Consider the following 17,270-nt stretch of genomic DNA (forward strand, 5'->3'; position numbering starts at 1 on the left):
AAGGGAGGGAGGCAGAAGATAGAAAATTATAGGCTAGTTAGCCTGATTTCAGTGGTTGGGAAGATGTTGGAGTCCATTATTAAGGATAAAGTTTTGGAGTACTTAGAGGCACATGTTAAAGTAGGCCAAAGTCAGCTTGGTTTCCTTAGGGGGAAATCTTGCCTGACTAATGTGTTGGAATTCTTTGAGGAAATAACAGGCAGGATGGACAAAGGATTTTCTTTTCTTGGATTTTCCAAGGGCATTTGACATGGTGATGCACATGAGGTTGCTTAACAAGGTAAGAAGTCATGGTATTATAGGAAGGATACAACCATGGATGGACGATTGGCTGACAGACAGGAGGCAAAGAATGGGTTGGCTGCCAGTGACCAGTAGTGTTCTATTGTGGTTGGCATTGGGATTGCTTCTTTTCACATTATATGACAGTGATTCGAATGATGAAATTGATGGCTTTGTGGCCAGGTTTACAGACAATACAAAGATATGTAGAGGGGCAGGTAGAGTTGAGGAGGAAGCAGAGAGTCTGCAGATAGGAAGAATGGGCAAAGAAGTGGCAAATGGTGCAGGGATGTGAACGGTTGTGCACTTTTGTAGAAGAAATAAAGGTACAGACGATTTTCGAAAACTCAAAAATCAGAGATGCAAAGGGACTTGAGAGCTATTGTGCAGGATTCCCTAAAGATTAACTTGCAGGTTGAGTAAGTGGTAAGGAAGGCAAATGTAATGTTAGCATCTATTTCAAGGGGATTAAAATATAAAAGCAAAGATGTAATGTTGAGGCTTTATAAGGCATTGATCAAACAGCACTTGGAGTATTGTGAGCAGTTTTAGACCCTTTATGTGCTGGCATTGGAGAGGGTCTAGAGGAGGTTCACAGGAATGATTTGGGGAATGAAAGGGTTAATGTATGAGGAGCGTTTGATGGCTCTGGACCTGTACTCACTAGAGTTTAGAAGAATGGGGGGGGGGAGTGGAATCTGATTTATGGAGAAAATGTTCCCTACAGTGAGTGAGTCCAGGACCAGGGAGGATGTCCTCAGATTAAGGGACACCCATTTAGAATAGAAATGAAGAAGAATCAATGGAATTCATTGCCACAGATGGCTGTGGAGACCATGTTTTTGAGTATGTTTAAAGCAGAGGTTGATAGGTTCTTGATTAGTCAAGGCATCAAAGGTTATGGGGAGAAGGTGGGAGAATGGAGTTGAGAGGGATAATAAATCAGCCATGATGGAATGTCAGAGCAGACTTGATGGGCTGAATGGCCTAATTTCCTGTAATGTATTATATCTTTGTGATCTCAATAATAGAACAGGTTCATGGTCTGAATGGATTATTTCTTCATCTATTATTTATGTCTTGACGCCCAAGCTGAGCCATTGTCTGCTTGCAGTTCCAGCAGCCTGTAGGACAATACCTTGTGGCGATGAAGGTTGAGGAAAATGTCTAACCAGATGGATTGCAAGAAGTTCTACTCCACTCATTTGAGGCTCATTATCAAAGGATTTCTGGAAGCCCTGAAATATACATCATTGTAATTTCCAATATGCAGCTGGTGATTCCAGTTATCCTTTATAAGGTTAATTTGACTATAGAGATTAAAGTATTCATTCCATTTTTAGCCTGTTATCAGTACATCTGGCTTTATTGACTTTTTCTCTTGGCATTTTTTTGAAAAGTATTGATACATTAACTTTTTCTCCCATTCCACTGGTGTTCAGCCTTAACCTCACTTTGCTTGTCTGTTGCTGACCCAGCTGACCCAGCTGCCAGGGAGTGATGGGACTGCCCTATGACACTGAGAACTTGTACTTTTTCCATTCTTACACTTTCTTTTTGAATGCAGCCAGTCAAATCTCTAACCAGTATATTTCTTCCAATCTTACCTTGCAACTGCCCATCTTTAATTTGCTTCTATTTTCGTAGAAACATAGAAAACCTACAGCATAATACAGGCCCGCTGGCCCACGAAGTTGTGCCAAACATGTCCCTACCTTAGAAATTACTAGGCTTACCTTTTCCCTCTATTTTACTAAGCTCCATGTACCTATCTAAAAGCCTCTTAAAAGACCCGCCTCCACCACAGTTGCCAGCAGCCCATTCCACGCACTCACCACTCTCTGAGTAAATAACTTACCCCTGACATCTCTGCTACTCCCCCAGCATCTTAAACTTGTGTCCTCTTGTGGCAACCATTTCAGCCTCTGACTATCCACATCAGTGCCTTTCATCATCTCGTGCACCTCTATCAGGTCACATCTCATCCTCCTTTGCTCTAAGGCAGGGGTCAGCAACCTTTACCACTGAAAGAGCCACTTGGACCCGTTTCCCACAGAAAAGAAAACACTGGGAGCCGCAAAACCCGTTTGACATTTAAAATGAAATAACACTGCATACAACGTTTTGTTTTGCCTTTATGCTATGTATAAACAAACTATAATGTGTTGCATTTATGAAATTGATGAACTCCTGCAGAGAAAACGAAATTACATTTCTGCATGCAACAAAAACATTTTGAACTCCGAAAAAAAGACGTTGGGTTGAAGGTTACTTTTAAGTAAAATACTCAACGTCTATTTGAGTCCTTCTTGTATTTATGAAAAACGCCAAACTTAAATTTGCCGCCAGCAGCAAACCAAAAATAACGTCAGCCAGCTGTCAACCTGAAAAATAAAAGGACTATTTCACTGAACAATGAAAACATATGAATATACGTAAAATAATAGGCAATTAAAACATTTATCATACTTGGTCAGGTTGACTCACACCTGACAATGCAATCGTATTCAGTAGGGATGGATCGATGCTTAGGGGAGTGACCGGGAAGGATAATGTGTTTTTTTCCTCTCTGAACTCACAGAAGCGTTTCCCAAACGATGTTTGCATTGCAATGATTGCAGAATGTAAATACTCCGAATTTATCATGTCGTGACCTTGTTTGAACTCTCTCAAATTGGGGAAGTGAGACAATGTGCCTTTCTGTAAATCTCTGGCAAGCAACGTCAACTTGCGCTCGAATGCCAAAACATCCTCCAACATGTGCAGGGCTGTACGTCCTTACCCCGTTGAAGAGCTGTGTTCAGCGTGTTCAGGTGCGCTGTCATGTCTACCATGAAGTGTAGCTTTTCCAGCCACTCTGGCTGTTCCAGCTCAGGAAAGGTGAGCCCTTTGCTGCTCAGGAAAGTTTTCTCTTCTTCCAGACACGCGACAAAGCGTTTCAGCACCTCCCCTCTGGACAGCCAGCGATAAAAACACGTTGTAGCGGTGTGCTACACGCAGTCAGTAAACTGCAGTCAAAGATAGCTTTATTCGAACTAAACAGCCTTGCTTTTAAGCCTCCCTCAACCCGCCCCCCATGGGCGCGGATGCTGCAAAAGGCACGTACTCACAAACCCCCGTAGGCTATCTAACTTAGCCTGAGCGCTGGCTAATTGTGAGCCGGTTCGGATGTGTCAGGAAATGGGTCGCCACAACGTCTTATTTAGATTGTACAAGATCACCATAATCTTCAAATTTAGAATTACATTTCAAAAACTAACAAACTAACATAAAATACATTTTAATTAAATACTGACCATGTAGCGGTGTGCTACACGCAGCGCTAAAATTACGACACGGAGTCGGTAACTGCAGTCGAAGGAAAAAACTTTATTCGAAATCTTCAGCCTCACTTTTAAGCCTCCCTCAACCTGCCCCCCATGGCGCAGAGGCTCCAAAGCTCTGTGCTCGCAAACCCCCGTAGGCTATCTAATAGTGAGTCGGTTCGGATGTGCCAGGAAAAGGGTCGCCACAACCAATTATTTCCCAAAGCAACAGGGAGCCGCAGCACAGACGTAAAAGAGCCACATGTGGCTCCGGAGCCGCGGGTTGCCGACCCCCGCTCTAAGGAGAAAAGGCCATGTTCACTCAACCCATTCTCATAAGGCATGCTCCCCAATCCAGGCAACATCCTTGTAAATCTCCTCTGCACCCTTTCTATGGCTTCCACATCCTTCCTGTAGTGAGGTGACCTGAATTGAGCACAGTACTCCAAGTGGGGTCTGACCAGGGTCCTATATAGCTGCAACATTACCTCTCGGCTCCTAAATTCAATTTCCATGATTGATGAAGGCCAATACACTATATGCCTTCCAAACTACAGAGTCAACCTGCACAGCTGCTTTGAGCATCCTATGGACTCGGACCCCAAGATCCCTCTGATCCTCCACACTGGTAAGAATCTTACCATTAATACTCTATTCTGCCATCATATTTGACCTACCAAAATGAACCACTTCACACTTATCTGGGTTGAACTCCATCTGCCACTTCTCAGCCCAGTTTTGCAACCTATCAATGTCCCGCTGTAACCTCTGACAGCCCTCCACACTATCCACAACACCTCCAACCTTTGTGTCATCAACAAACTTACTAACCCATCCCTTCATTTCCTCATCCATGTCATTTATAAAAATCATGAAGAGTAAGGGTCTCAGAACAGATCCCTGAGGCACTCCACTGGTGACTGACCTCCATGCAGTATATGACCCAACTACAACCACTCTTGGCCTTCTGTGGGCAAGCCAGTTCTGGATCCACAAAGCAATGTCCCCTTGGATCCCATGCCTCCTTACTTTCTCAATAAGCCTTGCATGGGGTACCTTATCAAATGCCTTGCTGAAATCCACATACACTACATCTACTGCTCTTCCTTCATTAATGTGTTTAGTCCATCCTCAAAAAATTCAATCAGGCTCATAACGCACAACCTGCCCTTTACAAACCCATGCTGACTACTCCTAATCATATTGTACCTCTCCAAATGTTCATAATTCCTGCCTCTCAGGATCTTTTCCATCAACGTACTAACCAATGAAGTACGACTCACTGGCCTATAATTTCCTGGGCTATCACTACTCCCTTTCTTGAATAAAGGAACAACATCCGCAACCCTCCAATCCTCGGGAACCTCTCCCATCCCCATTGATGATGCAACAATCATTGCCAGAGGCTCAGCAATCTCCTCCCTTGCCTCTCACAGCACATCTCATCCGGTCCCGGCAACTTATCCAACTTGATGCTTTCCAAAAGCTCCAACACATCCTCTTTCTTAATATCTACATGCTCAAACTTTTCAGTCTGCTGCAAGTCATCACTACAATCACTAAGATCCTTTTCCATAGTGAATACTGAAGTAAAGTATTCATTAAGTACCTCTGCTATTTCCTCCAGTTCCATACACACTTTCCCACTGATAGGTCCTATTCTTTCATGTCTTATTCTCTTGTTCTTCACATACTTGTAGAATGCCTTGGGATTTTCTTTAATTCTGCCCACCAAGGCCTTCTCATGGCCCCTTCTGTCTCTTCTAATTTCCTTCTTAATCTCCTTCCTAGTAGCCATATAATTTTCTAGATCTCTAACATTACCTAACTCTCTGAAACTTTTGTAAGCTTTTCTTTTCTTCTTGACTAAATTTATTACTACCTTTGTATACCACGGTTCCTGTACCCTATCATAACTTCCCTGTCTCTTTGGAATATACCTATACAGAGCTCTACACAAATATCCCCTGAATATTTGCCATATTTCTTCCGTACTTTCCCCTAAGAACATCTGTTTCCAATTTAAGCCTCCAGTTTCATGCCTGATAGCCTCATAATTCCCCTTACTCCAATTAAACACTTTTCTAACTTGTCTGTTCCTATCTCTCTCCAATGCTATTGTAAAGGAGATAGAATTATGATCACTATCTTCAAAATGCTCTCCCACTGAGAGATCTGACACCTGACTAGGTTCATTTCCCAATACCAAATCAACTACAGCCTCTCTTGTGGGCTTATCTACATACTGTGTCAAGAAACCTTCCTGAACACACCTAACAAACTCCACCCCATCTAAACCCCTCACTGTAGGGAGATGCTGATCGATATTTAGGAAATTAAAATCTCCCATCACGACAACTCTGTTATTATTATATCTTTCCAGGATCTGTTTCCCTACCTGATCCTCAATATTCTTGTTACTATTAGGCGGCCTGTAAAAAACACGCAGTAAAGTTATTGACCCCTTCCTGTTCCTAACCTCCACCCAGAGAGACTCCATAGACAATCCCTCCATGGCGTCCATCTTCTCTGCAGCCGTGACACTATCTCTGATCATCAGTGCCACGCCCCGAACTCTTTTGCCTCCCTCCCTGCCCTTTCTGAGACATCTAAAACCCGGTGCTTGAAATAACCAATCCTGTCCCTGAGCCATTCAAGTCTCTGTAATGGCCACCACATCATATCTCCAAGTACTGATCCACACCCTAAGCTCATCAGCTTTGTTCACAACACTCCTTGCATTAAATAGACAAGTCTCAAGCCTTCAGTCTGAGCGTGTCCCTTCTTTATCACTTGCCTATCCTCTCTCTCGCACTGTCTACAAGCTTTCTCTATTTGTGAGCTAACACTCTCTTCCCCAGTCTCTTCAGTTTGGTTCCCACCCCCAAACAATTCTAGTTTAAACTCTCCCCAGTAGCCTTAGCAAACCTCCCCGCCAGGATATTGGTTCCCCTGGGATTCAAATGCAACCCATCCTTTTTGTACAGGTCACACCTGCCCCAAAAGAGGTCCCAATGCTTCAGAAATCTGAATCCTTGCTCCCTGCTCCAATCCCTCAGCCACGTATTTATCCTCCACCTCATCCTATTCCTTTTCTCACTGTCGAGTGGCAGATTTCTGAAGCATTGGGACCTCTTTTGGGGCAGATGTGACCTGTACAAAAAGGATGGGTTGCATTTGAATCCCAGGGGAACCAATATCCTGGCGGGGAGGTTTGCTAAGGCTACTGGGGAGAGTTAAACTAGAATTGTTTGGGGGTGGGAACCAAACTGAAGAGACTGGGGAAGAGAGTGTTAGCTCACAAATAGAGAAAGCTTGTAGACAGTGCGAGAGAGAGAGGATAGGCAAGTGATAAAGAAGGGACACGCTCAGACTGAAGGCTTGAGACTTGTCATCCTGAGATTACTACCTTTGTGGTCCTGTTTCTCAACTTCCTTCCTAACTCCTTGTAGTCTTTTTTCAGGACCTCTTCCCTTTTCCTACCTATGTCATTGATACCAACATGTACCACTACCTCTGGCTGTTCTTCCTCCCACCGCAGGATATCTTGGACGTGATCTGAAACATCTCAGACCCTGGCACCTGGGAAGCAAACTATCATCCGAGTTTCTTTCCTGCGTCCACAGAATCACCTGTCTGATCCCCTAACTATAGAGTCCCCTATCACTGCTGCCTTGCTCTTCCCTTCCCTACCCTTCTGAGCGACAGGGCCAGACTCTGTGCCAGAAGCACGGCCAGTGCCACTTCCCCCAGGTAGCCTGTCCCCCCCCACCCCCACCCAGCAGTACTCAAACAGGAGTACTTATTGTCAAGGGGTACACAGGGGTACTCCCTAGTACCTGACTCTCCCCCTTCCCCCTCCTGACTGTGACCCACTTGTCTGTCTCCCGTGCCCCTGGTGTGACTACCTGCCTCTAACTCCTCTCTATCAGCTCCTCACTCTCCCTGACTAGGTGAAGGTCATCGAGCTGCATCTCCAGTTCCGTAACTCGGTCCCTCAGGCGCTGCAGCTTGACACACCTGGTGCAGATATGGCCATCCGGGAGGCTGGGAGACTCCAGGACACCCCACATCTGATATTGAGCACAGAAAACTGGCCTCATATATTTAATCCTGTCTTTTGTAAATAAGGGCTCCAAATTTTCAAAAATGTTTCATATTTATCTCTTAAATTATAAGTAATTTTTTCTAATGGAATACAACCATAGATTTCTTTCTTCCAAGAATCTATACTTAAATGTGTATCCGATTTCCAAGTAACTGCAATAGCTTTTTTGGCTACTGCCAGTGCAATTTTTATAAATTCTTTCTGATACTTATTTAGTTTGAGTTTCGGTTTTATCCCTTCAATATCACCTAGTAAAAATAATATTGGATTATGAGGAAATTGTGTTCCTGTAATTTGTTCCAGTAAAAGTCTTAAATTTGTCCAAAATGGTTGAATTTTAGAGCAAGACCATGTCGAATGTAAAAAAGTACCAGTTTCCTGGTTACATCGGAAACACTGATCCGATAAATTTAGATTAAATTTTTTTATTTTTTGTGGTGTAATATATAATTGATGTAGAAAATTATACTGCACTAATCTTAACCGAATATTTATTGTATTTGTCATACTGTCAAGACATATTAAAATTATTACGAACTCCATGGAGCATGTGGAGATCTTCCAACCACCAGGCATTCTTTCTTTCTTTCTTTCTTTCTTTTTTTTTCTATGGGGCAGTTAGGGGGGAGGGGTTAAGGGGAGGGGGTATGGGTTATATACATTGTTTTTTCATACTTTGTAATCATTTAAAAATGCAATAAAAAATTATTAAAAAAAAAAGAAAACTGGCCTCACATACATACTTCCTACCTCGCCTCGTTCCGTTACCACCTAAGCCCGTTGAGGCAAAGCCCTACCACTCTGCTGCCTCTCACTCCACTGCCCGCTGGATATGGTTGCCTTCTTTTTAAACCTTTCGTGCTCTACTGGCTAACGTCACGTGCCTGCGCAGTCTCACCTCTCTTTAATGTGAGTAGTAAGAAAAACTCCCTTCGCTCCAAAAAATCAGCAGTTCACTTGCAGCCTTCTTACTCTGAAATAATTTTGTCATTAATTTGCTTTTTGTAAACATTTTTCATAGGGATAATGTAAGCTTCCACATGAATGTTGAGTTTTATTTCTCCATGATCATGTTTAATTGTGCAATCATCATATTGCCTGTAATTAAGTTGTGAAAGAACTAGAGCTTCCTGCAAAATTAGCAAGAGTTTTGTTTCAACCAAGAATTCTACCTTTCATTTCCTCACTTTTTCATCAAATGCTTCCTCATAGACTGAGAAACTTGATCTTGACCCGAGCTAGACTTCATTTACACTTGATCTGAGCTTCAAATTAGTCTAGGACAGATTAATCATAATATTCTCTAACTATGACACTGTTACTTCAGCTCATTTCTCTTCACAGTTGAAGCCAATTACCTCTGGTTTCTAATTCTCCAGTAGTCCTCTCTTTGGGCTTGTGAATTTTCACTGTAAATAGAAGCCAATTTGTACAGATCTGTCTCTCCATTTATCTATTGCAGCAAATTCAAAATCTACTTCTTCTTAATCAACCAAAGAAATATGCATATGAAAGAATGAAGAAGAAAGATTTATAATTATTTCAGAGTGTCATTCTACTCTTATCTCTGTGACTTTCTCCTGTGCCTTTTTCCATTTTAGGATCGTGTATTATTCCCTTCACTTTTTCCAAATTAAACAGTCATTATTTAAATGTGAATTTCATCTATCTTTCTTTGCTGATGAAGCCATATAGTGGTTCCTTGACCCCTGAATATACAGGAAGAGGCTCCTTCATCTGCTTTTTGCAAGAGTTGGATTATTTGTCATAACTTAATTTGAAAATAAAACTCTTTTATCATCAGGATGTGTCACACTCCACAGATAAGTTTGTAATAGGGGTTCCTTGAGGCACCATTGTTGTTTATCAAGTGTACTTTTGCATTCTGAATGATCACATCAAGTCCCTCAATTGATGTTGAGAGATTTTGTAGTTTAGTTCAATGTATTTTCCCTGATTAAAATAGTGTGCTTCATGGAATGGTTGAGCATCTGAGTCTCTTGGTATCATTATAGTTCCTTCTGTTCTTTACTTGATTTACCTGAAATTACAAATCACAGCTTCTTCAAATAAACCTTGCTGGACTGAAATTGGAGTTCAGAATCAGGTTTAATATCACTGGCTTATGTTGTAAAATCTGTTGCTTTGTGGCAGCAGTAGATTGCAATACATAATAATTTAAAAACTATAAATTACAATAAGAAGTACATACAAAAAAATAAATAGTGCAAAAATGAGAGAAGAAAACTAGTGATATAGTATTTATGGGTTCATTGTCGATTTAGAAATTGGATAGATGAGGAGAGCAAGCTGTTTCTGAAAGGTTGAATGTATGTCTTACGACGCCTTCTCCTTGATGGTAGAAATGAGAAGAAGGCATTTACTAGATGATGGGAGTCCCTAATGATAGATTGCCTTTGCCTTTTGAAGGTGTCATTGATGTTTGCGAGGCTAGAACCCATGATGGAGTTAATTAAGTTCTCAACTTTCTGCAGCTTTTTCCAATCCTGTCCAGTGGCTCCTCCATACCAGATGGTGATGCAACCAGTTAGAATATTCCCCACAGTACATCTGTAGAAATTTGTGAGAGTCTTAGATGACGTACCAAGTCCCCTTAAACTCTGAATGAAATTTAGCCGCTGCTGTGCCTTCTTTGTAATTGCATCAATATGTTTGACCTAGGATAGATCTTCAGAGATGTCGACACCCAAGAACTTTAAACTTACTTACTTTTCCATTGCTGATCCTTCAATGAGGACTGGTGTGTGTTCCTTCAACTTCACCTTCTTGAAGTCCACAATCAGTTCCTTAGTCTTTCTGATGTTGAATGCAAGGTCATTGTTTTGACACCACTCAACTAGCTGATCTATTTCACTCCTGAACACCTGCTCATCACCAACTGAAATTCACCAGCAACAGTTGTGTCATCGGCAAATTTAGAAATTGGCAAATTCCTTTTGGAATCACCATCTATCAGTTAAGTCTTGAAAATCTTTGTGTGCATTGCTGTGTGCTGAAGTGTGAGAATTGATATGTGACAGATGATTCTACGTCTATGCTGCTCAACTGTACTCTGGGTTCTTGTTAGAATTCCCCCATGTTATCACTGTCTTTTTTTGTGTCGTAGCATCAGAAACCTTACTTAAAGAATCTAGATCTAGGATAAAAATCAAATTGGAAAAATTTGTTTTTTTTCTTTAATCATTTTTAAACAAGAAAGTATATTTTAAGTAACATTTTGTTAAGATAATTTTAATAATGTTTTAAAAATATACACTGATATATTGTATGGCGTGAGACAGCTGAAGCAGGTGTTAATCTGTTAGGAATTATTAAATGATAAAATATTAATGAACAAGAAGCAGTTAAGCAGCCAGTTAATTAAAAAGATGTAAATTAATATTTAGCTATTGATCTAGCTAAATATTAAGAGAATTTGTTCTTCCTATGCCTATGTAACATATCACATTAAGTGAAAGATGTGGGAAATGTGAAATAGAAACAGAAAATGTTGAAAACTCCCAAGTAAGTGTTTTCAACACAGGCAACATCTGTGCCAAGGAAAACAGTTAACATTTCAGCTGGAAGCTCAAAGAATTAGGGGAAAATGAGAAAAGATGTTTGTTTTATATTGCAGAGAAGATAAGACAGGAAAGATAATACTGATTGAGTGAGACCAGTGTTGGGGATGATGAGTTGAATCATTCAGTTGATGAATTAATGAGGGTGCACAGATGGCTGTACCATGGTCAGGCCATGTTAATCAAGAGAGAAAACAATGAGCCACTATCACTGGTAATGACTTGGGTTTCAAGAAAAAATGGTCAGTTCTGATGCAAAATAAGGAAATTACTTGTAGTTGTAGAATTTGATATTGGGCTCTGGATGTTGAGTCAAGAAAAATATGGGAGATGGGGTACTGTTCCTCAAGCAGTAGCAGGCAATGGAGGAGTGCCACAAAGGAAACACGTAATCTACATTTGGTTTCTCCAGTGAAGAGGAAGACACTTCGTCAATTTGAACAGCAGCACACTAGGTTGGAAGAAGTAGCAGCTTAATCAGTGGTGGACAGTGGAAGCTCCTCCCATGATTGAATGCATCTACAAGGAGCGCTGCCTCAAGAAAATAGCACCTATCCACAAGGACCCCACCATCCAGGCCGTGCTCTCTCCACACTGCTGCCATTGAGAAGGACGTAGGGTAGCTTTAGGTCCCAACCCACTGGGTTCAGGAGCGTTTATTACCCTTCAAACATCAGGCTCCTGAAGCAGTGCGGATAACTTCACTCACTTCAACTTTGAATTGATTCCACAATATATGGACTCACTTTCAAGGGCTCTACAACTCATCTTTCCAGTATTATTTATTTATTTTCTTTGTTTCCACTGTTTGCCTTCTTTTGCACATTGGTTGTTTGTCATTCTTTGTGTGTAGTTTACATTGATTTTATTGTATTACTCTGATTTACTATAAAATTAATCCCAAGGTGGGATATACATACATTGATAGGAAATTTAAATTGAACTTTGAAAGAACTGGTTGGGTCCCTAGCTCATGGGAAGTAAGTGGGAGAAATGGACGTGCTTCATTTCTTGCAATTGCATAGAAATGTGTAATAAGAAAGGGAGTCTTTGGTGCAGACCAGGGAGTCGTTAAACAAATAGTCCATTCAAAATGCCAAAAGTGGAGGGAGGAAATGAAATGTAGAATTTTACTGTAGCTGGCAGAAATTGTGAAGGATGATCTTTTAGTAAGCAGACAGTTAGGATGAGGGGAACTCTAATTCTATTTAGGAAGAGAGGGGTGAAAGCAGAGGTTCTGGATATTGATGAGATATAGCTAAGGATTCTGTCACCTACAGTAGAGGGGAAGCATAAGTTAAAGAAGAAGGAGGATACTTGAGAAGTATCTATGTGAAACATTTTATCTATACTAATTAATGACTGATATGTAGAAGCTGTGAGAAATGGAACGGAATCTATAGCAGTGGCAAGGAGGGAGAAAATATAAGAGGTAGTTACAGGAGTCTGCAGGTTGGTAACAGATCTCTAGAGGTGGAGATGGTGAGATCCAGAAAAGAAAGGAAGAGTCAGAGGATGGGTCATGTTTAAAAAGAGATGAAATTTTCAGTTTTTTTGTTTGAGTGCAGGAAACAGTGACAGTGAAATCATCAAAGTACCTGAAGAAGTGTGAGAGTGGAATCCCAAGCTGAATGAAAATTGTCCTATACTTCTAATAAAGAAATACGTGTAGCTTGGACCCATGGTAGTTCCTATAGCTATAACCTGATCAAGAGGAGGTGGGTAAAGTGAAGAAGTTCAACATGGGAACTTGTTACAGGCTCAGCAGGCAGAGCATCTGCCTATTTATGTCTTCCTTTCCCATTATCTAAGTACCCAAATATACAGTACATTGCAGATGAAGCGACAATTTACTTCCAATTGATGTTCTTCATTCCTTGTGAATAATAAGACTGGAGTTAGGATATTTTGTTGCCATTGTTCCATATGTTCTCCATTCATGTGACTGAGCTTTCAATTGACAGAGACTTTAACTGCCTATCCCATTTACACTCTGACTTCTGGCTCTGGTCTCTTACACAGTTTCAATTACCCCAGTGTAAGCTTAAGGAATAGCACTTTGTCTTCCAACCAGGGGAACTGGAACCTTCAGGATACAAATAACTTCTCCAGAACTGGCCAATTCTAATGTAACTAACTCTGTCTTTCTCTGTCTAAAGTTACTGTCTGATCTGCTGAACATCTTAAGCATTCTCTTTTATTTTGGATTTATAGCAATGATTATTTTTATCTTGCAGTTGCAGCTTGTTTTTATTTTCCTCTTTCCCTGATCTTCAATAATTTCTTACTTGTGTTTCCTTCAGGCAAATTGATTATAATTTACGAGCCTTCACCATGTGGTTTAAAAACATAGGGTACATTTCTGGTATGCTCTAAGAATGATCTTTATCCTCCACCCTAAATACATTCCAATAGATTAACACTCTAGTGATATTTGCTATCGGATATTTCTCTGATATTGCATTGTTTGCTGAAATACTTAAAGTTATGAAATGGTTTTTGACCACTTGGTGGGGTTGTTGTATTATAAAGACAGAGGCAGATTGTGTTGGGAAACACCAGCATTTGGCTTTGTAATTTGCCTGCTTCCTTATATAGGGATTAAGAGAAACAAGACACCCTTACACGTTTGTAACCAAAGAAGGATTCAAAGAACTGCTGGAGGTTGAAGATGCCGCTGAAAAAGCTATTCCATTGGTTCCAAAGGTGATTCCAAAGTTAAAAGCTGCTCTGGTAAGTTATCAGTGAATCTTTTGCAATTGAAAATTTTGATTTGTAGCAGTAACAGACATACTTCTTTTCAGTCATTATATGTTTTGTAGGGGAATATTTCTTTGCAATTGGAATGTGAATTAACAGAAAATTTGGCTTCATTGCAAAGTATTATGTTAAACTCTTAAAATATTCACAAGTACAACATTAATGTTGCATTAACTTAAAATTAGTAACCACCATTACCCTTTTTCATAGCTTTGTGATTGTAATTATCTCTTTTCTCAGTTTGTGGCACACTTTTGCTGCACAGATCTTCTAAACCTAAGGATTCTCTCCAGGATTACAACCTCAACAGCAAATGACTGCATTTGACCTTTGCAGCAGGATAGCAGTGTTCACTTAGTTCCCATCACAGCAGCCCGAGTGGGTGTTTACTTTTCACTAAAGGACACAGAGATATAGTATTGTGCAAAAGTCTAAGGCACATATATATTTAGCTAGGGTGCCTAAGACTTCTGCACAGTACTTTAGTAATTTTATGCATTTTATTGTACTGCAGCCACAAAAACAAACAAATTTTATTACCTATTGAGTGATGATCAACCTGATTCTGATATGGGTTTCTGTTGTGGACTGAGATTGGAAGGGAACAGGAAGAGGGAATCATAGTTGGGAAAAGGGGGAGAGGGGAAGGAACACAAGGTATCACAGAGATTATCTGTAATGATCAATAAGCCAATTATTTGGAATCAGATGATCTTGTCTGTTGTGTCAGGGCTGTGTGTGTCTGCACCTGTGCCAACCCCTTCCCCTGATACTCCTCTGCCACCTGTCCCAGACCACTCCTGTGGCACTCCTCCCTCACCATACCCAACATCCTTTGCTTCACCAGATTTATAAACTTGCTCTCTGCTCCATGTTGACAAATACAGAATTGTGCAAAATTCTTAGGCACTCTAGCTAAATATATGTGCCTAAAACTTTTGCCCAGTAATGTACCTTCTCATAAAGGTACGGGACGAGCTAGTGTGCTTTCATAAATCCAGCTCTCCATTGGATAGTGCTGTCTGGGATACTATCTAAGGATTTATTTTCAATCTCTCTCTTTTCTCATCTGTATTTTATATGGTTCCATATTTCCATTAATGACATCCAGAGTGGCCTCGCCACAATTGCTTGTCCCTTTAAAGATTCCTCACATGGATATTGGGAGGGCCAAAGTCATGAATACCAACAAAGAAACCTACAGACTGCATTCTAATACTGTCAATTCCATCACTCTTCCTGTTATAACTGTATGAGGATGAAGAAGACATTTTAACCATGTGTAAGGAGCTTTTGATCATGCACGTACACTGGCATGCAACCTGAGTTGGGTGCTGATAAATATTAATAACTTTTCAATTTCGACAGTTGGTGAATGTTTCTAAAATTGCTACTTTTCTCTCTAAAGGCACATTCAGACATTGAGGTGTTTGAGAGGGGATTGCATGGTTTAGTCCAGCTAAGTGCTGTTGTTGGCCCTGCTGTGAATGATCATCTTAAACATTTGTTGACTAGTGTAAGTATTTGGAGTTGTGCTTTAAGAAAGTGGCTGTTGGTATGGCTTCTGTTGTGATTTAACATTGTTAATTCTTCTCATGAATTTTACACTAAACAGACCTAGAAACTCATTTTCCCAACCAACTGCAAAATTCACAATAAATTTCAGTCGCATTTTAGGTTACCAATAAATATGCCAGCCCACACAATAGGTGCATGCATGCTAATGAGAGGATAATAGCTGCAAAAATGCACTTCAGGCCATGTAACTCCATAGTTGCAATTTTAGAAGTTCCAGCATTAAAAGTTTAAAGAAAGTTGGCTAAGGTTTATATCTCTATATCTTATGAAAGATTTACAGCTTGGTGGACCTCAAATTATCAGGTTAGTTGTTATTAATTATCACCCATGCTGTCTCTCCCATGATTCCATGCTGTGTCCATATTGCCATGTACTTGTGATGTAGTGTGTCCATATGTCTGGATTCGTGCCTGCAAGTGGGATTAACTCAAAATGTGATGACTTAACTACTTAATATCTGCCTGCTAAGGAAGAACAGGAGACAATATTTTACAGAATTTAAATGTGGTTATTGAATAGATCATTTTAATCACTAGTAGTATTTGCACAGTTAATGTACAGTAGTTAAATAAATTATCCAAATTGTATCAATCTGATCTGTAGCAGTAGGTTTTCACACTCCCATTCTTCAGTCTTAATATTTTCTTGTAGAATTCCTGATTATTTTCTTATTAATGTTTCTCTGCACCAGTACAGAAACATTTTCCATAATTATCTTCTGCCTTGTCATTATGTTTTGAGCTACTATATTATAGTAGTATTTGTGGGTTTTCTTGTCACGATTCTCTTTTCAGATTTCCAGCCATGTCTTAGTTGTTGGGACTATTTGCTACCCTTGCTAAGGTCTTTTGCAGTGTGGTTTCATACCAAATTCAACACTGAGGCATTGCTTAACGCTGAGGTGTGCGTGGATTGGTAGCTTTCCTTGAACTGTTTCTAGCACATAAAGTAAAGGATTACTAAGCATTTAGGTGACTCAAGTACATTGCCAGGTGGTAATTATGGTTTGGGATGCCATTTTAGAAATTCACTGAAATTTTGTCACTATGTAGTAAGAGTTTTAGCGTACTATAAAGTGGCAGTCATTGATAATTGGCTTAGAAACAAGTGAATTTAACTCGATTGCTTTAGAGAAAATGGAGATCATGAATACTGCTGGATTTCCAAATACAGACACATATTTGCAAAAATCCTCAAGTTGCTGTTGGTTTAACGGGGCAATGAACCAGTAGTTTTGCCACTATTGTTCCCATTAAACAGGGTTTAACAGGACTGTTCAAGTAGTCAACTTGGACCTCTCTTGAGTTTTAGGAGTTTTTATTTACACTGTAGCCTTTGTTTCTGAGTATATTGCATTCCAAATTTTACAACTCAATGTATTTTTCTTAATGTGTGTTAAGCTGTCAAAAAGACTGATGGATAAAAATCTTAAGCAGCTGATCACAGATGCCCTGCAAAGACTGGAACAACATGGTGGAAAGGTATGTTTGTTCATCTATAGTTTCAAACAAACTCAATCACTTTATCTTACCTTGCTTTATAAATTTCAGACTGAAATTCTTAGTTAATTGTAAGCATACAAAATTCTCTGTCTTGCCACCCATAGGTGTTTTGAAACCAGTCAGAAATGTTGAATTTCAATTTTTTTAAAAAATT

The 17,270-nt window shown here is 40.1% G+C and overlaps 1 protein-coding gene across 2 annotated transcripts in view; it reads left to right on the forward strand.

Moving 5' to 3' along the window:
• The window catches only part of LOC132404642 (PACRG-like protein), a 72,899-nt gene that overhangs the window by 29,555 nt on the left and 26,074 nt on the right, over positions 1-17,270 (forward strand). For both annotated transcript variants that reach the window (XM_059988952.1, XM_059988951.1), the window contains exons 5-7: positions 13,875-14,009; positions 15,445-15,552; positions 17,015-17,095. In XM_059988952.1, coding sequence (XP_059844935.1) covers positions 13,875-14,009; positions 15,445-15,552; positions 17,015-17,095 — 324 coding nt within the window. The remainder of the gene's footprint in view (positions 1-13,874; positions 14,010-15,444; positions 15,553-17,014; positions 17,096-17,270) is intronic.

Source organism: Hypanus sabinus, chromosome 14 (genome assembly GCF_030144855.1).
Source record: "Hypanus sabinus isolate sHypSab1 chromosome 14, sHypSab1.hap1, whole genome shotgun sequence".
NCBI lineage: Eukaryota > Metazoa > Chordata > Chondrichthyes > Myliobatiformes > Dasyatidae > Hypanus > Hypanus sabinus.